Genomic DNA, 15,456 nt, shown 5'->3' with positions numbered 1-15,456 from the left:
CTGCTTACAATTCTCTCTGGGAGACAATAAGTGACAGGTCAGTGGCTTCCCCTCTCTTTAGCTGTATTGGGAATGTGGGAAGCTCAGCCTGTCCCATCTGTACTGACTCTCAGTCTGGACTTTGTCTAGGTGCTCTCTGATGGGGTTTGACCTGAATCGTCACTGGCTGGATCCCTCTCCATGGGCCCATCCCACCCTGCATGGAGTGAAACAGCTCATCATCAAGATGTACAATGACCCAGTGAGTAGTAGGATGCCCTCAGCAGCTGCTGGCTGCTGGCCACATCTGGGAATGGAAGATTGCATGAGGAAGTCCTCAGGCGGCTCTAAATTAGGGTTACACGAGCAAAATCAGGACGATACTAAGCATGAACATGTCTGAATTTTACAGACCCAGTACCTTCTCCCAATCCTATCTTTTCCCCACCACTCAAATATCAGCTCATCTCGGATGTGGCAGCATCAAGAAGTGGGGGAAATACATGGGAGCACATCTTTACTTGTCAAGGCTCCTAGATGATAAGTCAAATAAATGCAACTTGAATTAGTATAAGGAAAATAGAGAGTCCAATGGAATACCAGTGGTATTTAACAGATGTGAAGAGTGTAGAATTGGCCTACTTCATACATCGGGAGCATGGCTGTCATGTGTTGTGCCAGATGAGTTTCACTTCTGCCTCGACTTGTTCTCATTTTCCAGTCCTAAAAAGCTAACCTAGTTTGGAGGACACTTGCACCTCTGGACAATGGGGTGGCCAAAGAAGCATGAGTATATACAGATGACACAGACGTCGGGCCCATGTGGTGTGAGTTGGGGCTCTGGTCCTGGAGAAGAGGGCCTTCTGTTCTGGAAGAAAGAAGGGGAACATATAGACAGATCCACACTGTGTTTTCTCAGATAAGCAAGTTGTTGCCAGCAAAAACCAGAGAAGATACTGTGGATTTATAGTGTAGAGAAGGAGACAGATGAGATTCATTCTTTCTGAAGAGCTATCAGCAAGAGGGTATAGCTGCTCTTTGTGCTCAGGGGTGATAGCATTCATGGCAGGGGTAGGGCCACAGGGAAATAGAACACTGTAGCAAGTTACAGCTGTCTCAGGATGGAGCATGTGACCTGGGAGCTTTCCTTTACTGAAAGTGCTCAATGGGAAGCAAAGCTGCACTATTCAAAATAGGGGAAACTCAATTTTTTGGATGCCATTCCAGTAAAATCACACTCAAGTCCTTCCCAGACATGATGATTGCAACTTTGATGTTCCCTTAAGTGCATACCAAGTGACAGATGGTGATAGGTAAGGCAAGTTTCCAGAGTTGAGGTACTTCAGAGACACACCAGAGTGCCCTATTCTGCTTACTCTGCTGAAGGTGCCAATAAAAATGCATCTAATGAGGCATAAATATGAGCATAAAGATAAACGAACACATTAGTGCAAAGATCAGTGCAAAAGTAGGACTTCAGGTACAGCACTGTTGCCTTGATTTTATAACTAGCGTTTTCTTTTAAAGCATCGTTTTGCTATTTTTGTGTGGGAGGAGGTGGAAGGACATGGACATTTGCCACAGCGTGCACATGGTGGTCAGAGGACAATATGCATGAGTCAGGTCTTCCTTCCACTATCTGGGTACCGGATAGTCCAATTCAGACTTGAGGGCAAGTGCCTTTACCCACTTAGCCATCCCACTGGCCCCAGATACCATTTTGATTGTAGGTGTGATTTCTTTCCTGGTGTCATAGTTTGAATATGCTTGGCCCAGGGAGTGGCACTATTTGGAGGTGTGGCCTTGTTGGAGTAAGTGTGTCATTGTGAGCATTTAAGACCTTCATCCTAGCTGCCTGGAAGTCAGTATTCTGCTAGCAGCCTTTAGATGAAGATATAGAACTCTCAGCTTCTCCTGCACCGTGCTGCCTGGATGCTGCCATGTTCTTGTCTTGTTGATAATGAACTGAGCATCTGAAACTGTAAGCTATCCCCAATTAAATGTTTTCCTTATAAAAGTTGTCTTGGTAATGGTGTCTGCTCACAACAGTAAAATCCTAACCAAGACACCTAGGTTCTTTGTTAGCCCATTTTCTGTGTCAGGGCTTACACTGCCTCAAATTCAGTGTATGATTTCCTTCTTTAGCTCATCCTTGGCACAGTTGGAAACCAGCTGTGCACATTCAACCCTTTCTTATTTTGCATTCTCCAGGATGTCCTGTATACATACTTTTCAGAAAGGAGAGCTGCATTGTATTTTCTCAGAAAGCACCTGTAATCTAAAGAGTTCTCCCCAGGCTTCTGTGCTGGTTCTTGTCTCCCCAGTAGAATTTCATAAAAATATTCAGCAACTTCTTGTTGAATTGGTTTGAGTTGAATATGACACACTCAATTGTGCCCAGTGAAATATTGTTTGTAGAAAAGATGGCATAACAAGGCATGAAAGACTAAATTCTGGGTCAGTAGATGCAAAAAAAAAAAAAAGTGGGATCACTGGACAAAGAGGTGTTTTAGATGAGTCCAAAGGAAAGAGCTAGTGGAGAGGAAGCCGAGGGGAAGGAACTGCTTTGGTTAATGTTGTATTGCTGTGAAGCGACACCATGATCACAGCAATTCTTTTTTTTTTTTTTCTTTTTTTTTTCTTTTTTTTTTTAAATTTCTTTTTTTTTTTTGAACATGAAATGCTTTTTTATAGCATGTTTTACAAGGGGAGGGGGTAAGAGGGTCCAGGTGGTGGAAAAGTACAAAATCTTCTTGGCCTGTGCCTTGAAACATGTCATGGTCTATATGGTACACTGCCTTGAATTATGATCTACCTGCAGTTCTTCAGAAGATATGGTACACTGCTTGAGTTATGGTCTCCCTGCTATTCTTAAGAAGACATGGTACTCTGCTTTGAGTCTATCTGCAGTTGCTAAGCAGGATCTTGCAGCTGCCAAGCTTCAGAGGACATTGATCACAGCAATTCTTATAAAAGAAACATTTAATTGGGACCAGTTTACAGTTTCAGAGTCCACTTTCATCTTGACAGGAAGCATGGCAGCTCACATGGTACTGGAGAAGTAGCTGAGAGTTCTGCATCTGTATCTGCAGGCAACAGGAAGAGAGAGCCACTGGGGCTAATTGGGCTTCTGAAACCTCAAACCCTACCCTCAGTGAAACACTTACTCCAACAAGGACACACCTACTCCAACAAGACCACACCTCCTTAAAGATCCACTCTCTAAGTATTTAAATTTATGAAACAATGAGGGCCATTCTTATTTAAACCACAGGGACCCAAGGAAAGCAGCTGAGATTACTAAAAGGGAAGAGAGGAACCTGCTATAGCTATGCTATCGTCATTAGAAGCTATTGATTTGCTCACAAATGACTAGATATTCATTTGTGTTCTAAAACATAGGTTAAGCAAAACTGAACTGTAGAGATATTAGGACATTGCTAATGGCACATATTGACTTGACTTGTCATTGCTGTTTAGCTGTCAAGAAGTATGCTTGGTTGCCAAGACAACAGTATAAGCTACCTTCTTCCAGAAGCTCACACCTTTCTGCCCGAAACAAGGGCATTAATAAAAACTCAAGCTGATTCCAAACAGGATCCCTGATGTCACTGTCTTCTCTGTTCCCTTCATCCTCATTGCCTTTTTGTGGGGTGAACCACTTAATACAGCATGCATTTTTTTCTCTCTAAACTTCCCTAACTCTGAAGTGTGGGAACATCCAGGCTATTCTGTGCTCATAAGATGCCAACCAGATTATCCCTTTGTGATGGGAGCAGATCCGAGGCTTAGTCTTTGACTCTGTTCTTTTCTCCCTTCTTTCCACAAATATTTATAGACCACATTTCTATATTCCAGGCACTGTATTTCTGATAGCATGAAAACTCTAAATTTTGCAATGTTGTAGGGAAATAGACATTAAATAAGTAAATGCATATTTCAATCATGTCAGTGTTCTTTAGCAACAATAAAGACTTACTAAGCAGGGTAAAAGCAGAATGCTCCTAAGCCTTGGCCTTACTGGGCGCAGCTCTGCTGTCCTACAATGTTTTTAAGAATGCCTTTGGTACTTTTAAATGATAAATTATACATTCTCTTTTGTTAAACGCCTACTAAGGTACATAGTACACTACGGATGTGTGCCACCTTGTATAGTACTGATGTGTAGCAGATTTAGGTTCACAGTCTGAATGAGATCTACAGGCACCTTTATGTCCAGCTGCAAACATTGCAGAGCCCAGAAGTATATGTGCTAATGCCATGAAATGTATTTTTGCTCCTAACCTTCAGTGTCTTATATATGTATACATACATATAACTGCTTGGTGCCAAGATGCTGAACTATATGAACTGTTAGGAAAGCTCCTATTTTCTTGTTCTTCTCTTGACTATTACCTCACTTCTCCCTCCTCCCTCCCTCCCTTCTTCCTTCCTTCCTTCCTTCCTTCCTTCCTTTCTTTCTTCTTTCCTTCTTCCTTTCTTTCCTTCCTTGCTTCCTTCCTCTACTGGCACTGTCTTGATATGTACTCTAGACTGGCATTAAACATATAATTTTTCTTTCCTAACCTTCTGAGAGCTGGGATCCATTAGGTGTGTATACTCTATCCAGCCAGGCTTGGTTCTAAGCCACCCTGAATCTGGTAGCTTTGCACAGAGTTCTGGTGACCTTTGCTCAGAGAATCAACAGAACCATCTGAGATCAGAGCATCGCTCTTATGCCACTGCTGTGCAGGTGCCCATCATTTGCTCCACATTCCTGCTGGAGGAGATGCCCCACTGCACCCCCATGGAGACAGACTTCATAGGCAGTTGTTCTAAGTAGCTTTTATGACAAGAGGTAGAGAGGATTAGAGGCAACACTAGATTGATGAAGGAAAGATACCCAGGGAGAGGAGAGCTTTCAGGCCAGAGAACACCAGAGTCTGCATCTGCCTGGACTGGGAGCAAACTCAGAGACTGACCTGGAGGTAGACAGAAGAACAAAGAGAGAGCTGTGTGACTGGAGCAATGTGGACTTCATTTTTGTGGGGGTTTAAGCAGAGGAGGGATAGAACCTCTATTTTAGAAGAACCCCTCTGGGGAGGATGATGTCTTTTTTTTTTTTCAACCTTAGTCTTCTCTGGAAAATAGCTTCTTTGTGCTCTCAAGAACCACTTCCCAGAAGATTTCACCTCAGTGATGCTGCTCTCTTCTTTTTATTTTTTTTATTTTTTTATTTTTTTTTTATTATTTTTTTAACTTTTTTTTCTTTTTTTTATTGGATGTTTTATTTACATTTCCTATGTTGTCCCCTTACCCTATCCCCCACCCACCCCGGAACCCCCAATCTCCTCACCCCTCCTCCTCCTTCTCTGTGGATGTAACCTCTATCTACCCCCCCCCACTCCCACCTCCCCACCCTCAAAATTCCCACACCCTGGGGCATCCAGCCTTCATGAGGTCAAAGTTCTCTTCTTCCACCTATGCCCAGCAGGGCCCTCCACTTTTACATATTCAGCTGAAGCCCTGGATCCCCCCCTAAGTGCTCCCAGGCTGGTGGTTTAGACCCTGGGAGCTGTGGTTGGTTGGTATTGTTGCTCTCCTCATGGTGCCACAAACCCTTTCAGCTCCTTCAGTCTTCACTCTAACTCCTCTATTGAGAACCCCATGATCAGTTCAATGGCTAGTTGTGAGCATCTGCCTCTGAATATGTCAGACTCTTGAAGACCTCTGAGGAGATATCCATATCAGGCTCTTATCAGCATGCACTTCCTGACTTCCACATCAGCATCTACCTTTGGTGATTGCACATGGGATAGATACTCAGGTGGAGTGGTCTTCAGACGGCTCCTCCTTCAGTTTCTGTCCCTCACTTTGTCTCCATATTTGCTCCCTTGAGTATTTTGTTGCTCCTTCTAAGAAGGACCGAATCACCCCCACTTGGTCTTCCTTCTTTATGGCTTCATGTGGCCTGTGAGTTGCATCTTGGGCATTTCAAGGTTCTGAGCTAATATCCAATAATCAGTGAGTGAATACCATGTGTGCTCTTTTGTGATTGGCTTACCTCACTCAGGATGATAATTTCTAGTTCCATCCATTTACCTAGGAACCTCTCGAATTCATTGTTTTTAATAGCTGAGTAATACTCCATTGTGTAAATATACCACATTTTTTTAATCCATTCCTCAGTTGAAGGACATCTGGGTTCTTTCCAGCTCCTGGCTATTATAAATAAGGCTGCTATGAACATAGTTGAGCATATGTCCTTATTATATGTTTGAGCATCTTCTGGGTATATGCCTAGGAGTGGTATAGCTGGATCCTCGGGTAATGCTATGTCCAATTTTCTGAGGATGATGTCTTTTAAGGGGTTGGGAGAATGACTGGTTAGCCTCCTGCTGGTAGGCTGAGGAAAGAGAGGAGACATTAGGGAGGGAAACATGAGGACCCCTGATTGTAGCCAATAGGAGAGAAAGAAGTTTGTGAGATGCCAACAGTTTGACTTGGGCCACACTGAGGATAGGCTACCCTTCCCAGGAATTCCAGGAAACTTAGTGTGTATAGAGAGGTAACAGATGACACAGGACATGTGCTCTGCCTGAAGTTAAGTAGGAGTAAAATGTGCAATCTGTGCCTTAAGTCCCTGGAAGGAGCTGGTCCATATTGTCAGTGAACAATGACAGTCTGACAGCCTACTGAGCTAGTGTCAGTGGTGGCCTTGGCTTCAGAGGCAGCTTTCCTAGCCCCAGGCTCACTAAGCCCCCCCCCATGAGATCATTTGATATTAAATTATGCTCTTGAAAGAGGTGTGTTTAACCTAGAAGACTACCCTCGAGCTGAGATACATAGTGTTTCATGTTCTGCTTCAGTGGTAGCTCCCTCTGCACAGGGTGGCTCTTGTTTGCGGGCTGTGATTGGTTGTTCCCTGAGGGCAGAGTCTGGTTAATTTCTCAGAGTCCCTGGTGTTCAGCAGAGCTCTGACTGTGAGTGAGCAGGTGCTCAGCATAAATGTTGAGCAAGTGACAGAGTAAGCCTAGGTCCTCTGTTCCCTGGCTATAGATTTCTCTGAAGACTAGGAGCCTCGGTATTTAAACTCTCACCTATCAAAGCCACCCCATATCATCATTACTGTGCACTCTGAGAAGCTGATCTGGTGAGTCAAACCCTCTCCTGAGTTTACCTGCAATAATTGCTGAGATTATCCCAAACCCCAAGGGATAGAGGCAGAGATGATATCACCCAGTGCCTTTCCTAGAATACACAGGCTTCACACTGTCTTCAGTGACTCACCCCACCCTTAGACTCTGCCTACTCCATCTTACATAACTGCCATTGAGAGTCATTGCTTCTGATCACCAAAGACTCTTCTTGGCTATGGGTTCCTTGTCTTTCCAGTCCCCAACTTGTCCCCACCTACTGATCTAACTTGTTCAGGAACATCATTTAGGCATTTTGGTACCTTTAGTGGGATGGAAACCAATTCAGGTCTTCCTTTCCCATTCTGATTTTAAGTCTGGGAGCTTTGTCCCCTTCTTAAGTAATTGGCACTAAAAATGACATCCACACTTGGGCAAGAGCTCATCCCCTAACCAAGGGAGTTTCACTTTATTGGAGCACACACAACAATATGACACTGTGTCACACAATTAGCCACACAAGACCCACTCTTGCACAAAGCCTTCCTCTGATATCTCCATCCAGTTATGACCTTAAGATCAGATGTAAGCTGATCTGTAGGTGATTTTTCTAGGACCATCCACCTGCAGCTCTGTTAACATTTAATATCTACCTATGAGGTACACCCTGAGTAACATTTTTGTGTAGTGAAGCTAAGTTTAAAAAGGCATCATTTCCTCTAAAAGCACAACACATATTCCTCAGTATTAACATAAACAAGAACCTTGGGTAACGTCAGGCATATAGAAATTGATGGGTGAGTTGCTGGGGGAGTTCTGGGCCAGAAAGATTTATAGTATGAAAAGGACAGATCCTTATGACATTTTAGAGCAACACACTGACTGAGAAGGAGGGTATATTATAAGAAACAAACCACAGTACTGTAGAAGCCTGGGGCTGGGGCAAATGTTCTAATGGGCCTGGAGGTGGGTAGTATCAAGGGCAGTTTGAGGAAACTACATTTAGACTGCAGCTTTAAGAGTGCTTAATACTTCATATGAATTTGAAGAGGAAAGAGATTTCAGAAAAGAAGAGGAAGAACAGGCATTCCAGAAGAGCAGACAATGGAATGGAGGTGGGGGTGGGAGCTGGCTGTCCAAGCTAGCCTATAGGATTTATCATGAGGCTCTGTCGGAGGCAGGTGAGGGGCAATCTGAGGATGCTCATGTGTGTTTGCACATCAGACCAAAGAACTAAAATGGAAGCATGGGGCATTCTTTTAAAAAGTTTTCTTAATTGAATTAAATATTGTGGCTGTAAAAAAAAAAAAGTTAAAAGCAATGGGATAAAACACAGCCTGTCAGGAATATTCCAGTATATGGCCTCTCTCAATCTTGAGAAGTGGAGCAGTCCAGGGAAAGCCAAAGAGCTGGTGAGGCAAGGGAGACATCAGTGAGTCAAAATTCCAGCCATTCTGTTCCTCAGTTAAGAAACTACAGAGGTTCTCTTTAAAAGTTAAATCCAATGGGGTCTCCCTCTCTCCCCTCAGAACCTTTCAATGACTCCCTATTACCTATCACATAAAGGCCATCATCCCCTGACGTGCTGTTCAAGACCAGGCCTGCTCTGCTCATTTTTGTGCCCTTAGGACCTAACACAGAACTTGGCACTGCAGAGAATATTCTGCTGAATGATGAATGAATCAATGAATAAAGAATAGATGTTTCAGAAAATTAACTGGGGCTGCAGTATGCAGAGTGGACCAAAGGAGCCCAGACTATGAGGGAAGAAGCCCACTTGCCATACTGTTACAATAGTGTCTGCAGATGGAGGACACCCAGATCCTGCTTTCAGGGAGGCTAGCAAGGCGCTGATCACTCCAGGATCTTGCTGGGTGTGTGGGTGGGGGATGGTTACCTTCAGCCTTCTCCCTTGTCCCAAAGCCACTCCAAATCTATGGGCTGTTGTTTTGTTTGGTTTGGTTTGATTTTTTTTTCCCAGCAGTGTCTCAGTTTCTACACTCCAAGGTGATTTGTCCTTTTTCTGGAAGAGAAAAGCCCCCTCAGCCACTGCTGGCGTTGCTATAACAACTTGGCTGCAGCTCTTTAGACAGATCCATTTCCTTAAATCATTTAAGGGAAATTAGCTGCCATAACAACATGGAGCAGCTTTGAAAATAGAGCAACACGGGGCTGGGCGGCTCCTCCTCCACTCTGTGCCTCCTGGAGCCTCCCAGATAAACTGCTCTCTTTCTGTCAAATGAATAAGTAAATAAACAATAACACACTTACTTGACAAAGAAGCTGGTGACATGGTCAAATAAGAAGCATAGAACCATCACCCATTCACACCAGTCCATTAAATACACAAAACTGCAAATACAAATGCCACAAAGAAATGTGTAGGAAAATGAATACATTCATATATATATAATGGAAAATACACGCACGCACACACACGTGCCCAGTAAATAAAGCAGACACATAGGCATGTGTATGGATGTACATGATTCCACAAGGGATCTGAGTGCAAACCCACCTGCAGCCTCTGCTTCATCACACACTTAAAATGGAAAGACATGGCCCATGCTTCAGGAGAACTGCTTCTAGGGTGACAAAGGATTCTGGATCAGCAGACAAGGAGGGCCTGAGATGATACCTCCTCCTGGGGTACCTTTGCCTGGTCAGGGAGGGGGGCAAACCTTCCTTAGGGATTGGGAGTGTTCCCACTCCCATCCCTACTTGTAGGCCAAGTGAGAATAACAGGAGGAGCCATCGCATTTTGAATGAAAAGAGTCTTTCTCTCACATTGCAGATTTTATCCTTCCCTGGGAAAAGGCAACGTCACAGCTATAAAAACAAAAACAAAAATCCAAACCAAACAAACAAACAATCATATCCCTGAGACATCTGAGCCTCATTTGGTCCTCGGGACCTCTGGAAACTGAACAGCGGATCTCCACACCTTCATTCCAGATTTGTGTCTATGACATTGTTATCCTAGTGTCCAGGTAGAGAAAATGAAACTCTGTGGGATTTTTAATGTATAGCTGAACTAGTTACTCATTTGCTTGTAGCTCTCAAGCAAGTGACCCCTCAAATCCAGTCTTTTAATTTCCCATCTATATACCATAGGGGGGCAAAGGATGATTTTCAAGAGATTCAAGATACACAGTCAATGTCAGTTTGGACTTATCTGTTGACCATATTGTACAGTCTACTCACTGACACACAGATACTCTACAAGCCTCAAAAGTCCCAGTGTCGTCAGAGATGGACAGCCTGACAAATGTCTATAAGTGTTCAGCACAGAATCTCTGTAGACATTAGCTTCCTAAGCTTCTGTGTCCCCCTTGGCCAGCAGGAAAGAGCAACTGGCCTGCTTGCCTCACCAGCAGTACAGCAACATCCCTATGTGTTGAACATAGAACATTTTCTAAAGAAGAGGGATTACTGCCCTAGGATAGAGTGGAAAGAAGTTTCCAGAATGTGGCCAGCTGCTAGAGGTTTCACAAGGGGACAATTCAGTGTGTCCACAGTAATACCATAGGTTACACTTACATATACTCAAGTATTTTCCCACTCTTTCAAGCGTGGCCCAGAAAATCAGGAAGTAACCACAGAGGAGAAGGTTCAATATGGTAATAAAAACTTGAAATGGGTAACATGTCATTCAGGGAACTGGAAAACAGACGGATGTGATTCATGAAATTTTTATAGTTTTTCCAATGGTTTGAGACAGTTTATGAAAGTTTAAGGAATTTGAAAAGAAACTACCACTTTTTAAAGGGTGATTTCTCCCACCCATGATAAAATATTGGGTCTATTACTTGTTTGTTTTTTAACAAAGAAGATTATAGCTTTGGCACTTAGACAGAAAGCAGGGTGGGAAGATGACTCTCTTACTTCAGAGTAACTCCTGTGGAGCTAGTGACTCTCTGCTGCATCTCTCATCCTGAATGGCCCAAGGCACCTCTCATCAACTGACGGGATACAAACTGCTCAATTTCATTGGAAACAAAAGATTCTGAAGGGTTCCCTTTGAGTCAGATCCCTTTAATTCCTTGTACTTCAGTTCTCAGGAAACAGAAAATCTCCTGCCATCTCCTCTGCTTCCCATAAGTGCTAGATCCTATACATGTAAACCTTTGTAAACAATGTACTCAGGAAACCGAGCCATTGTTTCATGCTCTTGGTCAGGTACTTTTCTCCCAGTCCCCATAGCTCTAGCCCACACCCCACCATAAATTGTGATCTCTTTGTGCCTTAATCATATCTGTGTCACCATCATTCAGAACAAAGTGAAGGCCCCCAATGAATGTTGAGAGAGAGAGCAGAAGCAGAAAGGCCAGCAAAGAAGAAATCCCCTCTTTAAAACCTGGATTGTCACATGAATGGGGTTCTAAATGAGGAGTTTGGAGCTAGGATAGTAACTCAGTGGGTAACAGCATTTGACATAACCATGACGACCTGAGTTCAAATCTCCAGGATCCAAGTAACGCCAGGAGCAGTTGCATGTGTTGATAGTTCTAATGTTACTATGACAGGATGGCAGGCAGAGACAAGAGAATGCCTGGAAGTGTGGTGCAAATGAGCACGTACACACACACACACACACACACACACACACACACAGAGAGAGAGAGAGACAGAGACAGAGACAGAGAGAGACAGAGAGAGGGGAGGGAGGGGAAAAGGGAGGGAAAGGAGGAGGAAGGAAAGGTATAGAGGGAGGGAGGGAGGGAGAGAGAGAGAGAGAGAGAGAGAGAGAGAGAGAGAGAGAGAGAGGAAAAATTTTTAAAAACGGATAGAACATTGATCAACAATGAGGATAAAATCTCCACACAAGGCTGGAGAACTGACTAAGTGGTTAAGAACTCAGATTGGATTTGGATTCTCAGCACTCACATGGTGGCTCCTAACTACCTGTAACCTCAGTTTCAGGAGATCAGATACCCTCTTCTGGACTCTGCAGAACCAAGCACACACGTGATACACAGATGAAAATGCAAGCAAAGCACCCACACATAAAACACATTTTAAAAATTCTTCCAAGCAAGAGAGACCCTCTAAACCCCACAGAACCCACCTCCAGACCCATCTTTTCCCAAGTTTGTCTAATCCTTCCTCACACAGTAAGACCCCACATTTTGCTTCTCTGTAAATATTGATAGCTCTACTTTAAAAAATTATTTGTGTATTCCACAAATATTGATAGAGATTATTCCTCGGGCATGGTGCTTTAATCTAATCTCTTCTGGTCTAGGGGCTCCATGTTCCTAGCTACATTGCAAATCCCTCCAGCACAGGAGTTGTCTTTGTCTGTTGCCTTGGACATGACCAGGTGGCCTGCAGAACCTCTTGAGAAGTCAGTATCTCCAAGGGGACTTGTTTGAGTTCTACATGCTCCTAACAGACCTGACCACGCCCTTGCTCACAGTACACGTCATAGTGTGCTTTAGTGACAGTTGTTAGCCTCCTTTACACTGTGAGTCTTTTTATTCTTCCTTCTGCATCTCCTGGCAGAGTTCACCCATCAGTAGACCCTAAATGAAGGCTTGGGAGAAGAAATGTTGGCAGAATATCCCTCATCAATTCCCAGTAAGACAGAGCAGGGACATCCCAGAAGAAACCACGTCCTTAGTCCCCTTTCACAGTGTTGTGTTTTCATGGACATGCTGTCTTCCTTCCTTTTCATTTTCTTACTCCTACTGATCCCCTGTTACAAATAACTCCCACATATGGAGTTTTATTCTCAGGTTTATATTCTGGAAACTCTGGAGAGTTTGACTTCAGTCATGTAGAACCCCATCTTGAACCTATGAATGCTGAAGCTGTTCCCTTCACTCCCCCTCTCTTATCGCTATCTATTCTTTATACCTTGGCTTCTTGGTTAGACTAAGCTTTGGTCCCCATTCTTCCTGAATCATGGCTAAACCACGCCCAGAGCTGAAAAGGAGGCTCTGGACATGGTCTGACACCTCAGTTTACTTCCAAGTCAACTCTTGTCATTAGCTTACGCCGTCCACTTCACCCCTCCCACATGCTTCCCCTTCTGTGCCCTTGGGTTCGAAGCATGAGGTCTGTGTATACAGCACGCTACTATTGGGCACCATGCCAAGCAGACCCATAACAGAGTACAAGTTACATTTTAGGAAGTTTTTGTGTTTAATGTGTGTGGAACTTTTTGGAGAGTTATTTTTGGTTGTTGCTGTTGGGAGGCTCTGGAGCCCAGGATGGATTCATGCTGGTACATCAAATAGCATATTGCATTTCAGAAACTGGCCGTAGCCATGGGAAATCAAGTAAGCCAGATGCCTAATTACTCCATTATTTACTGGGGTGGAGAGAGCTGAATTCTGATAAAAGGACCAGACTAACTGCGGCAAGAACTGAACTGTTTAACCTTTTATCAGGAAATGACCCTAACCTCCTGAAGTACCATTGTCTGTTTTCCCAGCCCTGCACCAGTCCCAGATGTCTGACTATAAGACTTATCAGCCTGGACACAGCCTGAAACTCTGGCTGCTGAACCTCCATACCCTCCCATTCCTCCAGTAACTGCCAGTTTTTGCTTCATGACTGGTAAAGGGTGTAGATAAAAAGGGAGCTTCCTTGTACTCCTCGAAAGCAAAAAAGGCATTCATTCATCCATTCAGTAAACATTTCCCAAGCATAAGCACTGTACACTGTAGCACAAAGGCCAACTAACTGAACCCAGTGCCTTCCTTACAAGATCTAGATGAGGGTAGTGTCCTCTAGCTGTACACTGAAAATCTGCAAGGGACCTGAGGAAGACCCTCACAGGACCCTTCCTTTAAAACAGAGCAGCTGAATCATGTGATTAAGGATTCAAGCTTAGGTCTAGGTCTAAACTTCAACTCAATACCAATGACTTAGCTATCCTGGGCAGGTCTCTTGAAACTTTTGTAAGATTCAGTGTCTTCATTTGGGGGGAGGCAGGTTGTATGGTTAAATTAGTAGATTCTTGTGACTATCTCAAAGCACTGTGTTATGCACACATCCTAAAAAGTGTACTAATTGTAAGAGCTGTGGATAAAGGAGTCTTTAGGCAATGAAATTTGCAAACATGTAGTTCAGATCATCAGACCAAGTCAACCTATAATTGCATACATGGTGGCATGTGTTATGATGGACAAAGGCTCTGAGTGCCAATGTCAACAAAGCAGGGCTGAGAGTCATACAAAGCTCCCTGGGGGTACTGAGTCTAAAGAAAATAGTCTAGAGTGGATAAGGATTTGTACAAAAACATGGCAAGAGTTTTGAAGAATCAGAAGTTGTTTAATCAGCCTGAGAGGAACACCAGAGCAGAAAGAAGACATAGTTATTAGGTAGGGAACTGGGGTAACTACAAGTTTGGCTGCTGGACTGGAAGAAGCCTGGGAGGAAGGGCAAGAGGCAAGACGGGGTTACAGACAGAGTTCTATCAGTGGGAAAGAGCCTGTGAGCTGCCTCCGTGTGTTTGTACTTGAGTGAAAGTTACAGAGAACCACCAGTCTACAAGCAAGAGGACAGAATCCAAATAAAAAAAGAAACAAAGGTGCTCCTGAGTTTTTGGGGTTCGAACTATACTGTTGCATTGGTAGCTTTGTGCCAGCAATTATAATACTTTAGAAACAAAGAAATAATCTTAAGTGTGAACAAGAATCTATGCAGAGAGAAAGAAGGAAAAAAGGCCACAGAATTATCATTTATAAGTAGTGAAAAAAAACGGAGGAAAATATAAATGCCTAACAGTAGGAAGCTGATTAAGTGAATCAGAATACATTCATATAATGGATGTTTATGATGAGATTATTATGTTGAGAACTGCACATGCTGTAATTTTAAGTGGGGAAAAAAGCAGACTGAGTTGCACATGTATTATGTTCCAACAAACATAACAACTAGGTTTAAACCACACACAAATAGAACACAAAACGAGATGTTAGCAGCAGTATTTCTAGGCACCGGGGTGGTCCCCCCTTGCTTCTTAATATTTCTCAATAATTTTTCATAAGTACATGTTATCTTTGCAACAAGAAAACATTCCAGAAGGAAGAAGGGACCCGTTTCATGCATAGTTATAAACTACATTCAGTCATGTGGTTCCCCCCAGGGGAACTGGTTTAACACTATATATAAAAGAACTGGGCTTAGTGCTCAGCTTTCCACCCGCCCCTCTAGCTAGTGATATCTATCATCTGTCTATCCATCCATCCACCTGTCCTTCCACCTGTCCATCTGTCCATCCATCCACCCACCCATCCACCCACCCATCCATCCATCCACCCATCCATCCATACACCCACCCACCCATCCATCCATCCACCCACCCATCCATCCATCCATCCATCCATCCATCCATCCATCCATCCATCCA

The 15,456-nt window shown here is 43.6% G+C and overlaps 1 protein-coding gene across 3 annotated transcripts in view; it reads left to right on the top strand.

Annotated features, from left to right (window-relative positions):
* Agbl4 (ATP/GTP binding protein like 4) overlaps positions 1-15,456 on the top strand; it is a 1,113,017-nt gene that overhangs the window by 1,017,481 nt on the left and 80,080 nt on the right. For all 3 annotated transcript variants that reach the window (XM_028786938.1, XM_028786928.1, XM_028786949.1), the window contains exon 9: positions 130-241. In XM_028786938.1, coding sequence (XP_028642771.1) covers positions 130-241 — 112 coding nt within the window. The remainder of the gene's footprint in view (positions 1-129; positions 242-15,456) is intronic.

This window comes from Grammomys surdaster, unplaced genomic scaffold (genome assembly GCF_004785775.1).
Source record: "Grammomys surdaster isolate TR1022 unplaced genomic scaffold, NIH_TR_1.0 100, whole genome shotgun sequence".
NCBI classification, from domain to species: Eukaryota; Metazoa; Chordata; class Mammalia; order Rodentia; family Muridae; genus Grammomys; species Grammomys surdaster.
The sequence above is the reverse complement of the archived record's forward strand: the minus strand, read 5'-3'. Positions and strand labels throughout refer to the sequence as shown.